This window comes from Giraffa tippelskirchi, chromosome 6 (genome assembly GCF_054371585.1).
Source record: "Giraffa tippelskirchi isolate mGirTip1 chromosome 6, T2T-mGirTip1v1.2.pri, whole genome shotgun sequence".
Classification (NCBI taxonomy): domain Eukaryota; kingdom Metazoa; phylum Chordata; class Mammalia; order Artiodactyla; family Giraffidae; genus Giraffa; species Giraffa tippelskirchi.
Window position 1 is genome coordinate 81,698,889 of NC_137280.1, and position 21,935 is coordinate 81,720,823.

The window sequence follows — 21,935 nt, forward strand, 5'->3', positions numbered from 1 at the left end:
AGACCTAAATATAAGGCCAGACACTGTAAAACTCTGACATAAACCTCAGCAAGATCTTTTCTGATCTACCTCCTAATGAAAATAAAAATAAACAAATGGGGCCTAATTAAACTTAAAAGCTTTTGCACAGCAAAGGAAACCATAAACAAAACAAAAAGACAACCGTCTAGAATGGAATAATACATTTGCAAATGAAGCCACTGACGAGGGATTAATCTCCAAAACATACAAACAGCTCATGTAGCCCAATATGAAAAAAAAGAAAACCACCCAATCAAAAAAGACACACAGATGGCCAAAAAGCACACGAAAAAATGCTCAACATCACTAATTATTAGAGAAATGGAAATCAAAACTACAAGAAGGTATCATCTCATACTGGTCAGAATGGCTCTCACCAAAAAAAATCTATCAACAGTAGTGCGAGAGAGGGTACAGAGAGATGGGAATCCTCCTACACTGTTGGTGGGAACATAAACTGGTACAGCCATTATGGAGCAGAGTATGGGAGTTCCTTAAAAAACTAAGAATAGAGCTACCATATGATCCTGAAATCCCACTCCTGGGTATATATCCAGAGAAAACCATAATTTGAAATGATCCATGTACCTCAACGTTCACTGCAACACTATTTGATAATTGCCAGGACATGGAAGCAAACTGAATGTCCATCAACAGAAGAATGGATAAAGATGTTGTACATATATACAATGGAGTACTACTCAGCCATAAAAAAGAATGAAATAATACCATTTGCAGCAACATGGATGGGCCTAGAGATGTCATACTGAGTGAAGTAAGTCAGACAAAGAAAGACAAATAGCACATGACATAGATTACACATGAAATCTAAAAAAAATGGTACAAATGAACTTATTTACAAAACAGAAATAGAGTCACAGATGTAGAAAACAAACCTGTGATTATCAGGGGGGGAAAGGGGGTAGGGATAAATTGGGAAATTGGGATTGACACATACACTCCAGTATATATAAATGAAAGAGACAACTAATAAGGATCTACTGTATAGCACAGGGAACTCTACTTGATACTACATAATGACCTGTATGGAAAAACAATCTAAAAAAGAGTTGGATATAGTATATGAAGAACTGATTCACTTTGCTGTACAGTAGAAATTAACATAATGCTATAAATCAGCAATACTCCAATAAACATTTAAAATAAATAAATACAGTTAAGAAAGAAAGCAGCCAGAGGTCCACATGGGCTGGTTGTGGGTCGCACTTTAATAGACACTCTGGGGCATCAGGGAGGACACCCAGTAACCACAAGATTCACATTGCAGTGGGAAAATGAAAGTCAGTGGTTTAAAATGGGGAAGTAAGTCACCCTCTTACTATGAAGACATACCTACATCAGAAAACAGCAGCAAGTACAGCAAGCAAAAGCTCTTCTCTGCAGCCTGGGCCCTGCCATCCCAAGGCAGCCACTCCCTACCCTGAGCTCAGGAGGGCTATGAAGGGGAGGAAGGAACTGCCAGTGCCACTGTGGGGCCAGAGCTATGGAGATGTGGTATAAAACGGTACTGGGGCTCCCCCAGCTGGTGCCACTGAGCACAGAGGTATGCTTGGGAGGACTCAGGTGGGTGTGAGCAATGCCTGTGCCTCTACTCACAGGTACTGCCATTCCACCTGGCCCCACAAGATTCCCACCTTCAGACACGCCCCCAAGTCAACATGCTAAGACAATTCCCGGAGTCCACTTGCCCCTTCAGCCACCGCAGACACTGAGAAGCTCCCTTTCCAAGCCTGCCCAAATAGGCTCAGAGGGGTGTGTGCAGCCCAGAGGCATCCTGGAACATTCTGTCCTTGGTCGATGGATCAGTATGGTTCGGAACCTCATCCAGGGTCTGGTGGAAGCTGTAGCACTGCTCAGGACAGAGGCAGGCACAGGGCTCACTTCTACCCACCCTCAGTCCTCAGGAGGGTTCCTGATGCTCCAGCCATAAAACTTCCAGGGAAGGGACAGCCACCCTGAGCATAGGACCATCCCCAGGAAGCATGATAGGCTGGGAACACCCGGGCTGTCTGCAGGAGCATTCCCTGCCATGTCAGTAGCTTTGGGAGGCCCACAAATGTTTGGGGACCCTCCACGGGTGTGTTCTTTCAACTGGGCCACCCAAGGAAGTGGGGGCTGGCCTAGAGGGTGCAGTAGATGAGGCCCTGTACAGGAGCGCGGGGGCATCCGAGACTACTTGGTGGCTGTGGGCCACCAGTCTGGCACAGACGCAGTAAGGGCCACAAGGCCACTCTCAGAGGTTCTGATGTGGAGAGGACCCTTAATTTTCTCAGACCGCAGCAGGGCCAGACCCACGTTCCCCAGCCCGGCCCTGTACTTGCCGGCGGCCTGCCCTGACTCGGTGAGCACAGAGGCGCCGGGGGCAATGCTGCCACCAGGAACGGCACCTGAGAACTGTACGGGGAAAAGGCGCTTGCGTATGACACCCATGTGGTGGGTGCGAGCTGTCAGCTCCTGGCCAATGTAGCAGCCCTTGGTGAAGCTGATGCCGTTCATGAAGGCCAGGTTGGACTCCAGGGGCAGCGCGACTCCTGGGGGCAGGTCATGGACACCCTCGGGAACTCCTGTAGAGGTGGGGAGAGGCTTGGTGAGGTCTGAGGTGTCCTCCGTAGCTGGAGGCTCAACCCAGGGTGGCCAGGGGTACTGGCCTGTAGGAGTCCCACCATCTGACTCCCACGGTCTTCCGGGTCCCTCCTAGACCCCCTTCCATCTTTGTCCCTCCGCATCCTCTAGGTCCCAACTCCGGCCCCCTGCTCTGGTCTCTGGGTGAGCATCTTGGTCTGGCCCTCGATACTACCCATTAGTGAAGACCCTACCCCGACCCCAGAACTCTGCTCTATCCCCTGACTCCTCCCAGTACCTGGACTCACCATGCAGTTTTCCCAGGGTTCCGGGTCACACCTCTTCTGTCCCCTCCCATCCCACCCTGCCCCTCCTCCCCATCCAGCATCAGCTCCCCTAAACCTAACCTCTCCCCAGGTCCAACCCCATGTCCATACCTTGCTGGTACCGGTGCCGGTGATAATCCTGGAGGTCCCCAAGACGGCCCCCGGGCACCAGGGCTGAACCCTCATCCCGGCAGAGGAGCCGCCAGCCCATGCAGGCAGTCCGGGGATCACGGGTCAGGATGGCGGCGCACTCAGCCTTCTTCCGCAGCGGCACCGACCCGCCGGCCTCCCCGGCAGCACAGGGCAGCACCGCCCACACTCGCAACTCAGGGCACAGCTCCACTGCAACCTTCCGCCGGATCTTGTGCAGCAAGAGGTGCCTCTGCAGCGCATCGAGCACTGAGCTGTCACACTCCAGGAGGAAGGTGGGCTGTTCACTGGAGCGCTCAGGGAGCCTGCGGGGAGAGGCGGGGGTGGCAGGGCACACCGTGGGAAGTGCCTGGAGTCGGTCCCGGCTGGTGTGGCTGTGCCGCCCAAGTGCACCAGCCCCTTGGACCACTTAGCACCGCTGCACAGCACAGCACCCTTCCTTCTCCACCCAGGGAGGGAACCACAGCAAACAGTCCAGCCGGGGGAGGACAGGCCTTGGCTGGACATGTGCGAAGCAGAGCCTTGGGACCACAGTGCTGTCCAGTGGTCAAGGTGAGATGAAAAGGCTCAGGCGGCCACACTAAAGTCAGAATGTGCCACCTCCAGCCCTGAGAAGCACTGAGGAGCCAAGGATCCTAAGTCAGGGCACACAGTGGATTTCAGGAGGGGTGCTGGCAGGCAGGAAGAGCTGGGAGGTCGGCAGTCAGCCGATGCAAGTGAGGTGCATGGTGAGGCCACACTCAGCCCATGCCCACTTCCCACCTCCCCTAGGGAAGCCTTGCAACCTGATCAGGGCCCAGAGCCATCCTGACTCCCACTCCAGGGAGCCCACATCCAGTGAAATGACCCAGATCCTGGTGTCACTGATGAATGGATGGTGGGGCCCTTACGGACAGATGAGCACAGAGAGGCCAGTGCGTGGTCAGATGTGATGGAGGGGCCCTAAGTGGAGATGTCTAGGACCCAGAGAAGTACATGGCTAGAATCCTGATTACAGATGTGGCTTAAGCAAGGACCCACAGCTGTATGGCAGCTGAGACAGAAAAGTGGGTAAAACCTTCAGGAGCATGTATCAAAAAGAAAGGCCATCAGCTGGTACCCATCAGCTGTGCCTCTGACCCTCTCCCCAGACAGGAAAGGGTTAAGTGCCAAGGAAAGAGCTACAGAAGCTTGCTTGGGGTGGCGATGGGGGAGGGATTTGCCTGGTGGTCCAGAGGTTAAGAATCTGCCCTCAAATGCAGGGGGCTCAACTTCGATCCCTGGTTGAGATCGCCACAACTACTGAGCCTGCAGGCCTCACCTAGAGAGAAGCCCACGCTCTGTGACAAAGAGCCCAGGCACCATAAGAAAAGATCCCGCGTGCCGCAACTAACACCCAACACAGCCAAAACAACAGAAATAAACAAAGAAAATATTTTTTAAAACAAATAGAATTAAAATTTCTCTGTTTATTGTTGGCTGTGCTGGGTCTCTGTTGCTGTACATGGGCTTTCTCTAGTTGCGGCGAGTGGGGGCTGCTCTTGGTTGCGGTGTGATGGCTTCTCATTGCAGTGGCTTCTCTTGTGGAGCACAAGCTCTAGGTGTGTGGACTGCAGTAGTTGCAGCACATAGGCTTAGTTGCTTCATGGCATGTGGAATCTTCCTGGACCTGGGATCCAACCCATGTCCCCTGCATTGGCAGGCAGATTCCTTATCCACTGTGCCACCAGAGAATTCCTAAAACAAAATTAAAAAAAAAAAAAGAAGAAGCAGCAGCTTGCTTGGTGTGCTGATTTCTGTGGCTTCACCCTCCAGCACAAACTCTGTCAGATCCATACACATAACTATCAGCCAAGGGTCAAGTAAGTACAGGAACAAGCATGTGAAGAAAGTGGAAAAGAGCAGGCTGCAGCACAAGTCAGGTTATCGCCTCACCCTCCAAACAGTCCTCAAAGAAAGTCAAAATGAGATCAGCTGAGGGCTGGGAAAATGATCATTTACAGATGGAATTAAACCGCCAGAAAAACCAGAAGAGTTCAAAGGTGCTGCCTCAGATAACCACACGGAAAGAAGTTCAAAGTCACTTATCACGACGCAAAGCCAAGTTAAAACCACAAGATACCAAGGCACAACTATCAGAATGGCTAAAATAAAAACATTCAAGGCAGTGAGGATGCAGAAAAGATGGATCATTCAACCTTGCTGGTGGGAATGTAGGTGGAACAGACATTCCAGAAAATAGTTTGCAGTTCTTTATAGGACTAAACACGCAGTGACCACATAATCTAGTCATTGCACTCCTGGGCACTTATCCTAGAAAACACCACAGGTGTTTACATAAAACCTGGGCATGAACATTAGAAGCAGTTTTATTCTTAACAGTCAAGAAATGAAACCAAAATATCCTTCAGTGGGTGAATGGTTGAACAAACCATGATCCAGTCCCTCAATGGGATACTACTAAGCGAGGAAAAGGAAGAGACTATTGATGAATCCAAAGGGCATCAAGGTGAGTGAAACCTAATCTCAAAAGACTCTGTTAGTATGATAGTCCTGAAATGACAGGATCATAAAGATGGAGAGTGAGCAGGGGAGCGGCTGTGGGGCTGAGGGGATGAGAAGGGCAGTGTGCCCATAGAGGGCAGAAGCGAGCCTGATGGTAACGGAAGAACTCTGTCTTCATCGAAGATACAGAGGTCTACATGTGTGATCAACTCACAGAGCTGCATGCAAGCGAACACGTGGAAATCTGGAAGAACCTGCGTGCGCCCTGTGGCTGGCCCATACCCCCCACTGAATGTGACCCTGGACTATAGGAGGCAAGATGTTGCCACCGAGGGGACTGGGTGAAGGGTATATGAGACCTCCTTGTTCATTTTTTTGTGGCTTCCCATAAATCTATAATTATCTCAAAATAAAAAGTTGAAAAATGAGCTGCCTCTGGAGAAGATGGGTCCATGCCAATGAGAAGAGAGAGGGCAGTCAGTCGGTTTTCATGAAAAGCCTTGACTAGGTTTTTTAACCATGTGTAGGTATATTTCTATTTCTTAAGTCTCTGATAAAGGAAGCAGATAGAAACAATATGAAATACTGGCAAGAGGAAGAAATGGGCATGGGTGGACAGAATGTGAGGCCATTGGGGAACAGTAAACCGCAGAGGGAGGAGGAAGAGACACAGGTAAAACCATGCCCAAGGAGGGTCAAGGCCCAGCAGGGGCAGGGGTCTGGGAAGGGCTGGTTAAGAGACCACCAGGGTGCCAGGGTAGTCAGGACCCAGGCTGATGCCCCCATCTCACTCATGGGGCCAATGTTCCACAGGGTGCAAGAGAAGGAGGGTGGAGAACAGACAGGTTCTGGGCTCTGGCACTTTTTTTCTGAGCTACCTATGCAAATGGCCTTGTGCCATTCAGCCCCTCAGGGCCAGCAAAGCTGCAAAGCACCCCTGCACCCCACCACCCCAAATCAGACTGTCTGCTGCCCCTACTGCAGCTAAGTAACAGGGGACAGGTCAGCAGGGGAAGTGGTGATGTATGGTGAGCCTCTGCTCAGCTGGCACAGCCCATGTCTGGGCTGGAACATTCTCTGTGAGGCCATCTTGGGCACTGCTGGGCACTGAGAGCACCCCTGGGCCCAGTCTACTCAATGCCAGGAACATCCACACCTGAGTGACGACCACAAATACACCAAGACTCTGCAAAGTGCCCCTGAGTAGGGCTGCCAGTTAAAATACATGATGCCCAATCAAATCTGCATTTTAGAAAAAAATTCATTCTTGAACAATCTCTTTAGTGTAAGTATTTCCCAAACACTGCATAGGTCATCTCCAAAAAAGTCACTTGTGTCTGTCTGAGATGTACCTCAGCATCCCGCAGTTTTCCTTGCCCAGCCTGGCAGCCCATCCTCGGGGCACAACCAAGCAGCAGGAAGAGGAGGCTGAGGGCACCTGCAGCCTCGCCAGCCAGCCTGGCGGGCGGAACCTGGATGAAGAGGTGCACCAGCCCCGCGTCCCACCCCACCCTCCCCCCACCCGCCAGGTACACACAAGCCAGAGAACACTGCCCAGAACCCAGCCGCAAGCAGGCTCAGCACGGATCCCGCTGAGACCAGCACCAGGCGTGCAGGGAGACGAGGGGGCAGCAGACCTCACCAGCCAGCCTGCCGGAGTGGCCCCCAGAGGCACGCCTGGGTCCCACAAGAGCCAAGCAGCCCAGCTCACAACACCTGCAGGACTCCTCTAACAGCCAGTACCTAACACCTCCATCGTGGGGACAGGGGCCCAGGAACAAACACATGGTCGGGATGAGGAAAGACCTCAAACACAAAGCCTCAGCTGAGCCGACAAGTCAAGCCATGACTGAGAGAAAAGGCTTGAAAAGTCACATCTGACAAAGGACTGTCACTCAGAACATACAAAACCACTGAAAACTCAATGAGACAATCTGAGCAAGCCAAAGATCTGGACATCTCCCCAAAGAAAACATACAGGTGGCAAACAGCATATGAAATGATGTTACATGTCAGTTGTCATCAGCGAAGAGGAAATTAAAACAACAAGCTGCCACTGCACACCTATCAGGATGATCAAAATCCAGAACACTGACACCACCGAAGGCTGGTGAGGATATGGAGAAACGGGAAGTGTTTATTCACTGTTGGTGGGAATGCAAAATGATACAGCCACTTTGGAAGACACTTCGGTGGTTTCTTATAAAACTATACATATTCTTACCTTACAGTCTAACAATCACACTCCCTGGTATTCACCTAAAGAAGTTGAAAACTAACCTCTACACAGAAAACCTGCACACAGATGTTTATAGCACCTTTATTCATAATCACAACAATATGGAAGCAACAGCAAGTCCTTCAATAGATGAATGGATATATAAACTGATACATGCAAACAACAGAGTATTAGTCAACACTAAAAGAAATGAGCTATTAAGCCCTGAAAAGACATGGAGGAAACTTAAACGTATATTACTTAATGAAAGAAGTCAGTCTGAAAAGGCTGCATACTCTGTGACCCCAACTATGTGACAATGGAAAAAGGGAAACTATGGAGACAGTTTCAGATCCAAAGAGATCCTTTCAGTGGTGGCGAGGAGTCAGGAGGGAGGGTGAATAGGTAAAGCACAAAGGACATTTAGGGACAATGAAGCTACTCTGTATGGTATTACAGTGGGACATACATGTTATAAAATATTCATCCAATTTCATAGAAAGCACAGCACCAAGAGTGAACCCTAATGTGAACTAAGGACTCTGGGTAATTTTGATGTCAATACAGGCTCATCAGTTGTAACTAATGTACTACTTTGGGGGAAGAGGCTGATAATGGGGGAGGCTATGGATGTGTGGGAGCAGAGAGGATATGAGAAATCTCAATTTGCCTTCTCAATTTTCCTATTAACCTAAAACTGCTCTAAAAAGTCTTCCCTTTTTTATTTTTGGCCATACCATGTGGCTTGCAGTACCTCAATTCACCAACCAGGGACTGAAGCCAGGCCATGGCAGTAAAAGCCTGGAATCCTAACCACTAGGCCACCAGGATACTCTCTTAAAAGAGTCTACTTTAAAAACCAAAAACTAAAGTTTTGTCTGAGAGATGGTGCTACATTCGGGAAACAAGATCAGGGTGCACTGAGGAAGGAACAACTCAAGGATGGGAAACTAGAAGCATGACAGTTTCAATGAAAAACTCCAGGGAGCTCCCCAGTGGCCTAAGTGGTTAGGATTCTGGACTTGCACTGCTGTGGCTCAGGTTCAGCCCCTGGTCATGGAACTGAGATCCCACAATCCACACAGCACAGCCAAAAAAGAAGAAAAAGAAAAACTCTGGAGACAGGATACAGAGGAAATGCCATGCAGAGAGTAACCATGAAGAAAGCAGGAAGGCCGCAGGCTTCCAGGCTGGACACCCAGTTGCCAGCGTGTCCCCTTCCCTCAGAGAGCAGACCTCAGTGAGATCAGATGTAGGTAAACAGTCAACAGCAACCAGGAGGGGAAGGAGCACATCTCATGAACCAACAGCGGGCGTCAGACCAGAAACATACCCCAACAGAAACATCAGGGTAGGGCGGTAGGCCAGAAGGCCCAGCACCCCATGCCCCAGCACAGAACTGGGAGAGACGAACCTGCGCACTGTTTGCCCAGGCCCAGGCCCAAGAGTGGCCATCTAGGGGAGAGTTCTCAGGTCTTCCCTCCTCCAACTGCTCAGAAGTGGGACCACTAATTCAGGCTGTCTCCCTCTGATGGAATGAAGACCCCACCCCACCTGTGGGGGTTGCACGCCCCACAAAGGACTTTAAGCTGGAATCTCAGAGCAACCAGGGTCAGGGGACATCATCACAGTGCACACCAATTCCCTCAGCACACAGATAGCAAGTGGCACCCCAACACCCCACTCTCAGCAGTGAACAGAGAGAAAAACAAACTCCTCTACACACAGATCACAGCACACACAACGCCTAGAAAGAACTACTGTGTACATGCCTCATGCCTGCTGACAAGAACTGAGGGCTAAGCAAAAACACGCCAAACCAGAGGAAAAGATGTAAAGATTAAAAAAAAAACCTAGAAACAGAAAAATATGTATTTTTTATACTGTAGAGTGACTTATCAGGATATAACTTCATTACAGGAAGAATGCAAAGGCAGAAAGATATAAAGGCAGGCTGGAGACTCAGGAAGAAAATTTGAGGACCAAAACATTACAACACTGATAAATTAAAAACTGAAATGACCATTATAGGGGCTACTGAATGTTACAGATATGGAAGGCTTAAGATAATCAAAGAATGTAGTTTTTAAAAGAGGTTAACCAACTACTGGGAATATAATAATTACATAAAACAGATAATGACAATGGTATTTCTGAAAGAGGGGACACAGAGCAGGGACCACACATATTTTCTGTAAAAGACCAGACTGAAAATAATTTAGGTATGAGGCCACACAATCTCTACCACATTATTACATTATTAATTATACTTTTACCATTGGAAAGCAAAAGTAGCCACAGAGTATATAAACAAATGGACATGTAGCAATGCAGTCAAACTTTATTTACAAAATCAGAGAGCTAGATCTGCCCAAGGGTCATATTTTACTGATTCCTGTCCCACAGTCACAGAGCCCACCAAGTGCCTAGCAACATGATATGAAAGACCCAGAATACAACCCATCATCATGACACTTCAAGACACCAGGATGAAGATGAGCCCCCGAGAGAACCCAGAGAAAAACCAGTCACCCTCAAAGGCTCAGAAGTCAGACAACATCAGGCTTCCTGACAACAATGCCAGCAGCTGCAAGACAGGCTGTGGTTTGAACGTTTTCTGGGGCAATTTTCTGCCGAGTTTTAGGACCAGCCAAGTTATCCATTATGGAGAAGGAAATGGCAATCCACTCCAGTATTCTTGCCTTGAGAAACCTATGGACAGAGGAGTCCATGGGGTCACAAAGAGTCTGACACGACTGACTCACTTACACACACACACACACACACACACACACACACACACACACACACACACACACACACACGTTATGGGGTAAAGCCACTGGAAGAAGTCAAAGTTCCGCTGAAGTATCCTACCTCTCAACAAGCCAGTAAAGAGTGCACTCTGCCAGCAGGCAGGAAGTACACTTAGGAAGATGCAGACAAAAACCCATAACAGAAGAGGGACACGAGAGTTTTCCGGGCGGCCGTAGGCAGAGCAGCAGCCTGGAACTGCATAAGAGGTTCTAGAGAAACCAAGTCTGAGAAAGCTAAGCAAGTGAAAACGGAAAGCTCTACAGGACAGAGGACAAGGCCACTGACTTCGCTCCTCCTGGTGACCATCAGACACACACAAGATAAAATCAGCACAGACTGATGTAAAACACCAAACGCTAATATCACTGAATACGGAGAGATATTGGAGAGAAATGCGTGTACATTGGAGAACTCAAGAAATAGTGGTACAAGCCAGTGACACAGAGGCTGCTCCCTGCAGTGTGGCTCCTTTTCCGTGCAGTGGGTTTGAGAATGAGCAGAGGCCAGGTGTAAATGCTCCCAGGCGACAGTCACTGTCGCCGGCCCATCCCTCGGAGCTGGCCTCAGCCCACCTGTGGCTGCCTTCCCCCAGGTGCTCACCCCTCTGCCCACTGTGCGGGTCTCCTAGTGCCCTACCCTGGGCGCTCCTTCCATCCTCAGGTGCCCTCTCTTGCGGGCTCACCTCGGCCCACCCTGTGCACAGATTCCCAGATGTCCCTTCCCCTGGATTCCCTATCGTGAATGTCCTTTCCTGGATGTCCGTCCCGGGCTAGTGGTAGTCTTCCTTCCCCTAGGTATCCCGCCTCTGGATGTCGTTAGTTCTGCCTTCTGTCCGTCCCTCCCCAGTGTCTGCCTCTCCCGTGGGAGCTCACCCCCCAAGTCCTCTCATGCCCACTCCGGGGTGCTCTTTCCCTGGGTGATACCCCGACCCCCGGGACCAGTCCTACAAAATGCTCTCACCCATAAAGAATGACATCATAGAGAGTGCGTCCCTGCACGTTGAGAAAGTGGGCGTAGCCCGCTCGGGCCGAAGTTGACGCCTCGCCCATCGCAGGACCCGGAAGCGGCAGCTCATTGGTCAGCAGACCTAGAAGAAAGGGCGCCGAGTCCGGCCCGCGCACGCGCAGTAGGGCACGCTCGGCCAGCAGGAAGCAGGCCCAGGTGGTCCCGCTAGCGGAGTCACCGCCTTGAGAGCACCCGCTGTGAGCCAGGTGGCGCCTCGGGGCCGCGCGTAGCCGCCAGCTCCAGGCTGGGCCGCCGCACCCTGGAGCCGCACCCCTGAGCAGCGCCGCGGCCGCCATCTTGGGGAGGAGTGAGGCGGCCCGGGCAGCAGCTCGGGCGGGCGGCCGGACGCACGGGGCGGGTGGGGGGGCCGGGAAGCGGTGCGCGCGGGCGCCACAGCGGCCCCTGGCTGCTGACGGGCGGGGCGTGCGCTAGGCGGGGTGTGTACGAGCATGCGCGGGCTGGGGCCACAGCGGCCCCTGGTGGCGGGCGAGCGTGCCCTGCCTGAGCGGCTGGGGTGAAGGTGGGCGGAGCGTGCGTCGGGCCCACACACCCATCTTGGGCTGACTTCTGCTCGTGCAAGTTGGCCTGCTCCTCAGTTCTCAGTTTGCTTTATTGTGTTGAGACTCGCATAACCTGAACTTTACTATCTTTACCATTTTGGGGTGCACATTTCTGAGCCATTGAGCATGTTCACACCGTTTTGCAGCCATCCCCATCATCCAGAACTTTCTCATCTTCCCAGACCAAAACTCCGCCCCATCAAATGAACATCCCTGTCTCCCTCCCCAGACCCTGGGAATGCCAGTCCAGTCTGTCTCTTATCAGCCTGACCCCTCTGGGAAACTCATGGAAGTGGAGTCATGCAGTATTTGTCTTTTGTGGACATGTCTGCCAGGCTTATGTCTGCCAGCTTCTCCATGATGTAGCATGTGTCAGCCTTTGTAAAGGCTGAGTGATATGCCATTGTATATATATGTATGTGTATATATATATACACACACACTACATCTAGATGATCCATTCACTCATCGATGGGACATTTATGTTGCTTCCAACACACAGGGACTTCTTAGGTTGCTCAGACAATAAAGAATCTGCCTGCGATGCAGGAGACCTGGTTTGGGAACATTCCCTAGAGAACGGAATGGCAAACCCTCTCCAGTATTCTTGCCTGAAGAATTTCATGGACAGAGGAGCCTGGCAGGCTAAGGTCCATGGGGTCTCGGCACACACTATGAACACAGGTGTGCAACTCTACTTTCAGTTCCTTTAGTTATTGTGTAGAACTCATACTCCTGTGTATCTTATACTCTGGCACTATCCTTCACTTCTGACACTTCTGATCACTGAATGTGGGGGGGGGGTCCCCACATGACACAATTTTTTGACACCAGCTAGGTGTTTTATACTTTAATTCAATTTTTAATCCATTTACCTGGAGGTATTATCAGATCCCATTAGACTGTGCGTGCACACATGCACACAGACAGATACACATTTTCCCACCCCTTGCCTTCAGATGCCAGTCAAAGTCCAAGTTGCATCTGTGCTTCTGATCAGCCAGCTATAGATCAGAAGTTCCAAAAAGCCCCCTCCTTGAGTTCAATTATTTTGCCAGAGTGGCTCACAGAACTCAAACTGTTTTCTTACCAGATTACTGATTTATTATAAAAGGATATAACTCATGAACAGCCAGATGAAAGAGATGCAAAGGACAAGGTATGTGGGAAGGGGTATGGAACTTCTCTGCCCTCTGAACACAACCCACTCTCCCTAAATCTCCATGTGTTCCCCAACCAAGAAGCTCTCTAAACCCAGTCCTTTTGGGGTTTTATGGAGGCTTCATTACAGAGAGATGAGTGATTAAATTATCAGCCATTGGCTATGGATTCACTTCCAGCCCCTCATACCTCCCCAGACGCTGGGGTGAGGCTGAAAGCTCCAACCCTCTAATTACAAGGTTGGTTCTCCTGACAACCCACCCCCATCCTTAGGGCCTTTTCAAAAGTTACCTCATTAACATAAAGGAGCTCCCTAGGGTTTCCCAGGCCCTTGATCCCCTCCCAGCTGGCTTCCTGGTTGTGACCAGTCAGGTCTGGAATGTGATTTCACTGGCCTTTCATGGAAAAGGTCATGCTCTGTTGAGCCTCTGTTCCCAGGGTGACCTAGCACCTCCCTGCCAACCCTGTTGAGAGCAGGGAGGAAACCACTCAAGGACAACATGGGGTGGGGGGTGCATTCCTCCAGCCTCACGTCACCCCATCCCTTGGCCAGCAGAAAACATGCTTCCCACTAGCACAACCCGCAGGAAGGGCCAGCAGACTGACCCTGAGCCACGTGGAACCTTACCTGACCTTCCCAATCCAGTGCCAAGCTCAGCCCACTTGGTTGAGCAGGGCTGCTGCTGCCACCAGGGACTGTTTAAATGCAGTTTAACTCAAATGAAACTTAGCTCCATACTGCATGGGCCACACTGAAATATCCAGAGCCACACTCAGCTGGTGGCTGCTTCCGTGAACAGAGCAGGCAGCACCTCCCACCATTCTAGAGTCTACCCACCAGCACTGCTCCAGGCTCCCTCCAGGAAGCCTTCTCAGGTCTCTGCACCAGCCTGGCCAGTCTGACAGCAGGGACACCTGCATGTAGGCACAGCCTGGCTACTACTCCTCTGGTCCTCTCTCTGCAGCTTCTCATGCCTACAAGTCTGGGTGGAGGGAACTCTGAACTGGCCTCAGGGTGCCCTCAGAGAACCCCACTCACTGGCCTGGGTCCAGCTGGGGGCTTAGGTTGCTGCTGGGTACCATGCACAGCCTCCTCCCTGTGAGGCCACAGGCCCTGGAGCTGTCCGAAGGGGTGGGGATCTAAGAGCTAAAAAATAAGCAGCCCTGGGGGTCCCAGACCCTGTTTCCCAGCTGGTGCCAGCCAGGGGTTGTTTCCTGTTATTCTCTCCTCATGGCCTCCTCCCTTCCCAAAGTCAGAAGAAGGAAGCTGCCCCCATTCTGGTTACCCCCTTCCCTGCAGCCCTCCACGAGCTCCCTGAGCAGCCGGTGAGTTGGCTCCAGCCATGGAAACGGATGAGAATAAGACAAGGTCATTCTGTCTGATCCTGCTCCAGCCACTTCCCTGGCCTGTCCCTGCCCCTGTGCAGACCTGGGTGGGCCCCACACAGCCTGAGGACCCCAATAGGTAGTGAAGCAGGTTTGGGATGACCTAGGCTCAACACACCAGCCTGCTCCAGAGCAAAGAAGATGAGGGATGAGGAGCAGTAGTTGTTCAGCTCTTCATCCTCATGGCCATCCAGGCACTGAGAGGCACTATTTTTTTAAGTAGTTAAGTTGAGCATTAAGTGCCAAGTTTAGTGGTTGGGCTCCACCTCTGAGAATCTTAAATACTATGTCCTAGGTAGGAGATGGGCATCCTGTTAAAATAGTGGAGTGAACCCATGAGATCATGGTTATGACTGTCCAGAACATCAAGAAATTGGTGTATGACACTGAGATGGCTAGTGACATCAATTGGGAGGACATGACTAAATCCTAAGTCACCCCCATCAAAAGCTCACAAAACATACAGGATCACAGTGGTGCACCCAGGCCCCTAAGTTCCTGAGACAGGAGGCCTATGCCTTAGGATCTCTTCTGTGGTGATTGAGCTTTTAGTTTGACATCCCCCTTCTAATATGGTTTGCACTGCATCCCCCCAATTCACATTTTGGAACCCTAATTCCCAGGACCTCAGAATGGTGCTGTGTTTGGAGATGGGACCTTTAAAAAGGTGGTTAAGGTAAAATGAGGTCACTGGGGTACACCTTAATCCAATAGACTAGTGTCCTTGTAAGAAGAGGAAATGAGAGCACAGACCGTGTGAGGCCCTGGGGAGGAGACAGCTGCCTACACGCCAAGGAGAGGGCTCAGGTACTGATACCTTGGTCTTGGACTTTCAGTTTTCAGTACCATGAGAAATAAATGTCTGTTGTTTGAGCACCCAGTCTGTGGTATTACACAGACTGAGCTGACTGAGATACTTCTCAGAGTAGAACTCCCATCTGCAGCTTTCCTCACAGCTGGTATGCTCTTGATAACCTTTGGCTGATGGGCTGTGTATTAGTTGAGGTTCTCCAGAGAAGCAGAACCAATTCAATATGCACAGAGGAAGAGATTATAAGGAATTGGCTCACTCCACTGTGGAGGCCAGGGAGTCCCCAAATCTGCCATCTACAAGCTAGAGACTCAGGGGAGCTCATGCTGCAGACCCAGCCTGAATCTGAGTCTGAAGACAGGAGACCAGTGTGCTGGCTCAAGCTGTCAGGCAGGGGTTCTCTCTGACTCTGCCTTTTTGTTCTTCTCAGGCCTTCACCTGACTGGACGAGGCCCACCCTCACTGAGGCCCATCTTCCCTATTCCGTGTGCAGATCCAGAATCACCCTCATAGGCACACCCAGGATCGTGCTAGTTCTGGGCACCCCAGGACCCAGTGAAACTGACACACAGACGTGACCCTCACTGGCATCTGGAGGCTGAATCACTTCTTTGGGAATCTGTCTTTGCCTTTAAGGGAGCAAAGATTGGATAAGGGCCACCCACACTAGGGAGGATGGTCTGCTTTATCAAAGTCCACAGATTGTTGATGTTAATTTCATCTAAAAACACACCTTCCCCCTAACATCTAGACTGGTGTTGGACCAACCTGCTGCACACAGAGACTCACAGGCTGACCCCACCTGAATTCCGTGTCACAGACATGCAGCAGAGACTTCCCTAGCAGCCCCTGGGCAGAGTCCTCCTCCTGGTGACCCAGAAGCCGCAAACTGCATCTGAACCAGTTAGGAGTGGGAGGACTGAGTTGATGGAAACTGGCCAGGCTACACAGTATAGGGGGAATTATGGACTGGGGGCTGTGGCTGCACAGGCCCTGAGCTCACATGTGGTGGGGTGCTGTGCCGAGCTTCACACCTGGCTAGGGGGGCTGCGGAAACTATTCCACATGCCCTTACAGTGTGACACTGGCCCACTGAGATGGATCCTGCAGGCCTATGACTGCTGTGATGTGAAGTGACGTGCCTTCAGGGATGGTGATAAGAGTCAGTTGGCCTTTGCTGGCTCTAAGGAGGTCCAAACCACATCAAGGGACCCCAGCATGGACCCCCAGCTCAGTGAGTGAGGAAATCTTTAAGCCACCCCTGGCCCCACCAGGCAGTCCAGGCTGCAACTATACCAGGGAACCAACTCGAGTTAGAGAGGGTGAGATTTTGATGTTACTTTGTTCAGGAAGGGCCCAGAGAATGAGGTCCTGACCCCTTGAGCATGACCTAAAGCTTCCTCTCTGTGGGTGGGAGGAGGCCTCCCTGGACACTGTCACAGTGAAATCAAGAATGTTCTTCCCAAGCACAAACCTGCCCAGGGTCTCCCTGTCTGCTGACTTAAGGCTTCTTTTCAGGCAGATGCTGAGTGCTCATGCCCCACCTTCCAGCCTTATGGGACCCTGTCACCATCAAGGGTGCATCACAGCCTTGAGATGTGGGGGCACTGACCTTCAGGATCGAACCAACCTCCGAGCCCTGCTGGAAGTGGACACCTGCCTTCCTCACCAGCCCTCTCCAGTCACTAGGGTGGTTCTGAACCCTGAAGTCTCCCACCATTCCCCACCTGGAATGCCCACTCATCTCCTTGAGGTCCTGAGGTCCTGCAGGGCCTCCACTGGCTGCAGGATGCTGTCCGCAGGGAAGCTGTGGAGGGGGCCACGGCAAGGGTGTTCACCCACAATGGTGCCTTGCAGATGTCCTTCACCAGCTCTGCTACTCACTGCCTGCAGTCGCACTGATAGGAGCCAGACATGGCTGGATGGCATGTTCCCCACCACAGAGACCCAGTCTTCCTAATGACAAATGTGTGACAGCCCCAAATCCAGGGCTGCCAGATCCATAGACTTTCCTCTCTTGGGGAGGTAAATGGTGAATCCCTGCTCTGGATCTGGATTCACTTTCCCTCTGAGGCTCTGCTTCCAGCATTGACATCTGGGACTTCATCGGGGTGGGGCTTACCTGGGGCCAAGGCTCACTTGGCACCTCGGACCAGCCAGTCAGACCCCACAAGGGAAAGAGACTCAGTCTTCATTTGGCATCTGACCAGAGGCAGGCTAGGTTGGGGTTCATCTGGGCTTGGAGATTGGCCCCGGGACCCCAGAGAGGGTTTGCAGTCTGAGAGAACCTCTCAGGGTCTGCCGTGGGCTGGAGGGAGACTGGGAGATGGCAGGGGTCACTGAAGCCTAGACCAAGGTGGCTCCTTGCTGGCAGCAGCTGTTTTCCCTGTTGTGCTCACCTTTGCTCCCCACAAAAGCTACCACTGCAGGCTTTGGCCAGCATCTGGATAATGCCAGGGCCAGAAATAGGACTGCCCCTCTGTCCTCTGAGCTACCACCTTGGGCTCTAAGCATGCAAGCCTTGCTGTTCTTTGTTCTCCTTCAGAAGCATCCCTCTCCTTTGGGCCAAGCCTGTTGCCTGGCACAGAGCTGTACCCGAGTGTCCCAGGGGGCTGCAGGGGCTCTACCTGGGCCTTGTTCCCTGGATGGTCCCTGAAGAGTAGTTTCCTCTCCCAGTCATCCTAGAGTTGAGCCATGTGTCCCGAGAGGCCAGTGGTGGACACGTACACACAGGCGTATGTGTGTACTCACACACATGCACCCACCACACCCCACATACATACAGGCACACACACACATGCACATGTGGTTGTAAACAAAAGTTAGTTTTATTTCACTCCCTTTGTTTTGGAGGCTGTGTCTGAGTTGGAGAGGGGGCTGGAGGGAAGAGGCTGTGGCAGGAGCTTCAGAGTCCCTTCCCTCAGCGTGGCCAAAGTCATAGCCCCTGACCACCACCCTGTTGGTCTGAGTGGCAAGGGAGGACAGTGTCTTTTCGGAATTTCAAGTATGTGCCCAAGGAAGGGGCCACGCCAGGCCAGCACAGAGCTGGAGAGGGCACGGTCCCATCCACCCCAGCCTATGCAAGGTCTTAGCTCCAGATCTGTCTGGGCAGGAAACAGTATGCAGGGTGCAGTTGCACCTGGCACTCGAGGCAGCTCATACTTGGGACCCGGTGGGGGTGAGGCATGAAGTGGTGCAGACCAGGACTTGGTGCAGCCTCTGACCACTGTGGTCACTGTTTTTCCTTCTATGCAAGGAAGACCTGGCATTGCCTCTAGCTCTGCAAGAACCAGAACATGGACTAGGAGAGTGTGGGTGCTAGGGAAAGAACCCCATTTGCTAGGCAGGGAGCGGGGACAAGCACAAAACCCAACAACCAGCCAGGCCCCCCTTGGAGTCACACACGGGCCTCTGCCGGGACACAGGGCAGGAGTCGGGGGAGTTCCTGCCTGGGGGACCCCCTTGTCCTGAGGGGGCCAGCTGGGTGGCTCTGGGAGGGGGCAATGCCCCAGCCACAGTCCTATCCGCTTATCAGGGCTTATGGGTCAGAGGTGGGGACACTTCTTGGTTCCCAGACTGCCCTCCCTACCCTGGAGGAAGACAGGGCTCAGGCAGGGAGGGATGCTGATGCAGAGAAGGTTGGTGCCCTGTAACCCCTCCGGAGGGGGTGAGCAGCCAGCTGAGGAAGAGGAGGGCAGGTTGTGCTCTGCACCTTAGGTGGTGTCCAGCCCCTAGACTTCCCCCGGAGCCCCCTGCCTCCGCCCTGGGAAGGAGGGAAGATGCACAGCACCCAAGGCGAGGCCTCAGATCCACACGGTGGTCTTACCCTCCCTGCTGCTGCTCCCACTGCCCTTCTCTGAGCCCATCCTGGGTTTGATCCCCTGCCGACCCTGGCCCCCCACAGTGCCCCCTGATGTGGCACTGCCCGACCCGGACGCAGGGGCGCCAGCCTTCGGGGGCCCCCGGGCAGTTGCTGCGAGGCCAGGGCCAGGTGGACTGTCGAGGTCCCCAAGTGCCCGCCGGTCCTGCAGCGCCTGCAGTGCCAGGCTGGCCAGGTCCTGGTCCTGGGTGCGTGCACGCTCAGCTGTGCGAACCACCAGGCTATAGTCAGGCGGGCAGGCCAGGCCTGAAGGCGCAGCAGGCAGAGCGCAGGGAGGGGGACGGGGCATGGGGCCAGGGGAGGTGGGCAGTGGGCGGCGGCCGCGCACGGCGTCTTGTGCGCTGCCGAGGCCCAGGTGCGCCATCTCACAGAGGTTGAGCAGCAGGCAGAGGCAGCTGACCACGTACATGACCAGCAGGAAGACCGTCTTCTCGGTGGGCCGTGACACGAAGCAGTCAACCACGTGTGGACAGGGCTGGCGGCTACACGCGAAAAAGGGCCGCACCTCGAAGCCGTACAGAAGGTACTGGCCCACCAGGAAGGCCACCTCGAAGGCGGCCCGCGCCACCAGCTGGGCGACGTACACACGCATTAGGCCCTCGCGCTGGATGCGCCGCCGCCCGTCATGTTGCCCTGCGGGCCCCGGGACCCCAGTCACCTTTGTGTCCCCTCCTGAGCCCTTGGTCGCCCCCGTGTCCTCAGCCTCGTCATCTTCACCCAGGCCCTCGGCCACTCCCGGTTCTTCGTCCTCTTCACCCAGGCCCAGCATGGGTTCCTCCTCGCCGAGGTCGGTGGGCTCGGGCCAGCCTGGGTGGGGCGGTGGGGGCAATGGCAGGGGTGCGCGGGGCGCGCGGCGGCTGGGGCGGCGGCGAGAGGCGCGACGGCGCTCATCCTGTGAGGCGCGGGCCAGGCGGTGCACAGCGTAGCCTAGGTACATGACGGAGGGCGTGGAGATGACCACAATCTGGAAAACCCAGAAGCGCACGTGGGACAGGGGCGCGAAGGCGTCGTAGCAGACGTTGTCGCAGCCTGGCTGCCGCGTGTTGCACGTGAACTTGGTCTGCTCGTCGGAGTAGATGGACTCACCGCCCACGGCGGTGAGCACGATGCGGAAGACCACCAGCACCGTGAGCCACACCTTGCCCACGAACGTGGAGTGGTTGTGGATCTCTTCCAGCAGTCGCGTCAGGAAACTCCAGCTCATGTTGGTCATAGGGGCGGGGAATAAGACCTGCAGGTCACCAGCGGGAGCTCAGCCTTGGGCAAGGACAATGGGGGCAAGGGCTGATGGGGTGGGGGGACAGTGGCACCCAGAGCCCTTCCAGGAGTGCCCCCTCACCCAAGTCCTGACCCTGCCCTAGGATGGACACAGAGAGAGGCTGAGGCCTCTGCAGCCAGAGGACAGACCCTACAAGGACAGACGCTGGGTCACCTTGCTGAGCACATGCCCTGGCTGCCTCCAAGACCTGACCCCAGGTCTCTGTGGCCTGGAGCAAGGCCAGTCCCTCCCTCCCTCCCCCCACCCTGCAGGAAAGCAGGGCCCTGTGCAAGACATGCTCGTCCTCCAGCCTGTGGGGACCCCAGCCCAGGCCCTGAGAGCAACAGGGAGTCCGTCAGGTGAGCTGCCTTTAGGGGCAACCAGAAAGCAGACCACCCTCACTTAAGAGTCTGGGCCTTGGCTCAGATGCCTGCTCCCACCTTGCAGCACCCCGGTTGCTGGAGTCCTGTTTCCAGCGTGTCAGGGGCCAGCCAGGAGCTGAGCCTCCCGTCTGCCTGGCCCTCACTCGGCAGCCGCTCCAGTCCCCATCAGCCCACAGTGCCCTAGGCCTGGAGTCCCAGTGGCCCTCCCTCAGCCTCCAGCCTCCTGCTGCTTCCCCATCACACCCCGGTCCCATCCACCTCCAGACCCAGTGGCTCTGTCAGCCTCCAGCCCCCTCAGTTCCAGATCTCCCAACAGCGCCCCCTCCCCACTGCCTCCGCATCCTGGCCATGCTCCCCCCACCCCCACTGGTTCAGCTATGCCAGGGATTGTTGCCTGCCTTCCAGGCTGCGACTCCCTCTTATTACAGCACTCCTGTGTCCTCTGCACAGCCTGGCTGAGGGCTGAGGTAAGCCCGGGTGTCTGTTCAAGGTGGCACCATGTGCAGCAAGGCCCTCAAATACCATGAAGCACACACTCAACCACACTCGGGCACCTGAGACACTCAGACAGCCCTGTGGCCACTGGACAGGCCCTGGACCAGTGCTCCTCTTAGACCAGCTATCCCCGAGGGGGCCTGTGCCTAGAAGGGGTTCAGTGGGCAGGAGCGCACACCCCTGTACCCCTGTGCCTCTGGGGAGGGGGCTGAAGCCTCCTAACACCCACCCTCCTTCTTTCACACCAGTACCTGCTCCTGTGCAGTTTGGGGGTGGAAGACCCCTGATGCTTTTGGCCCCCTCTTTCTGGAACAGGCCTGGGAAGCAGCGTGGGCAGGTGTGGAATGGAACAGCAGGGGCATTCAGGGCTCCCAGCCCTCTTTATTGAGCTGGGCCC

At 53.5% G+C, this 21,935-nt stretch overlaps 2 protein-coding genes and 1 long non-coding RNA gene across 4 annotated transcripts; 1 reads left to right on the top strand and 2 right to left on the bottom strand.

Moving 5' to 3' along the window:
* Positions 1-1,232: 1,232 nt before the first annotated feature.
* Positions 1,233-12,012, bottom strand: IBA57 (iron-sulfur cluster assembly factor IBA57). Of its 2 annotated transcripts, none has more exons than XM_081497820.1 (3): positions 11,560-12,012; positions 3,042-3,385; positions 1,233-2,606 (listed from the first exon to the last, which is right to left on the bottom strand). In XM_081497820.1, the coding sequence occupies exons 1-3, from the start codon at positions 11,898-11,900 to the stop codon at positions 2,215-2,217; spliced, it is 1,077 nt and encodes a 358-aa protein (XP_081353946.1). In that variant the 5' UTR covers positions 11,901-12,012; the 3' UTR covers positions 1,233-2,214. The 2 variants fall into 2 exon arrangements, with proteins under 2 accessions (XP_081353946.1, XP_081353947.1); XM_081497821.1 differs by having other exon boundaries at positions 11,236-11,667.
* LOC145509286 (uncharacterized) lies at positions 11,632-17,587 on the top strand. The gene is made up of 3 exons (XR_014055983.1): positions 11,632-11,810; positions 13,258-13,323; positions 17,041-17,587. It is a non-coding gene; the product is annotated as an uncharacterized LOC145509286 (long non-coding RNA).
* Positions 17,588-18,334: 747 nt separating this feature from the next.
* GJC2 (gap junction protein gamma 2) lies at positions 18,335-21,855 on the bottom strand. The gene is made up of 2 exons (XM_081497819.1): positions 21,790-21,855; positions 18,335-20,633 (listed from the first exon to the last, which is right to left on the bottom strand). Exon 2 carries the CDS (start codon positions 20,613-20,615, stop codon positions 19,326-19,328), a length of 1,290 nt encoding a protein of 429 aa, XP_081353945.1. The 5' UTR covers positions 20,616-20,633; positions 21,790-21,855; the 3' UTR covers positions 18,335-19,325.
* Positions 21,856-21,935: the final 80 nt, after the last annotated feature.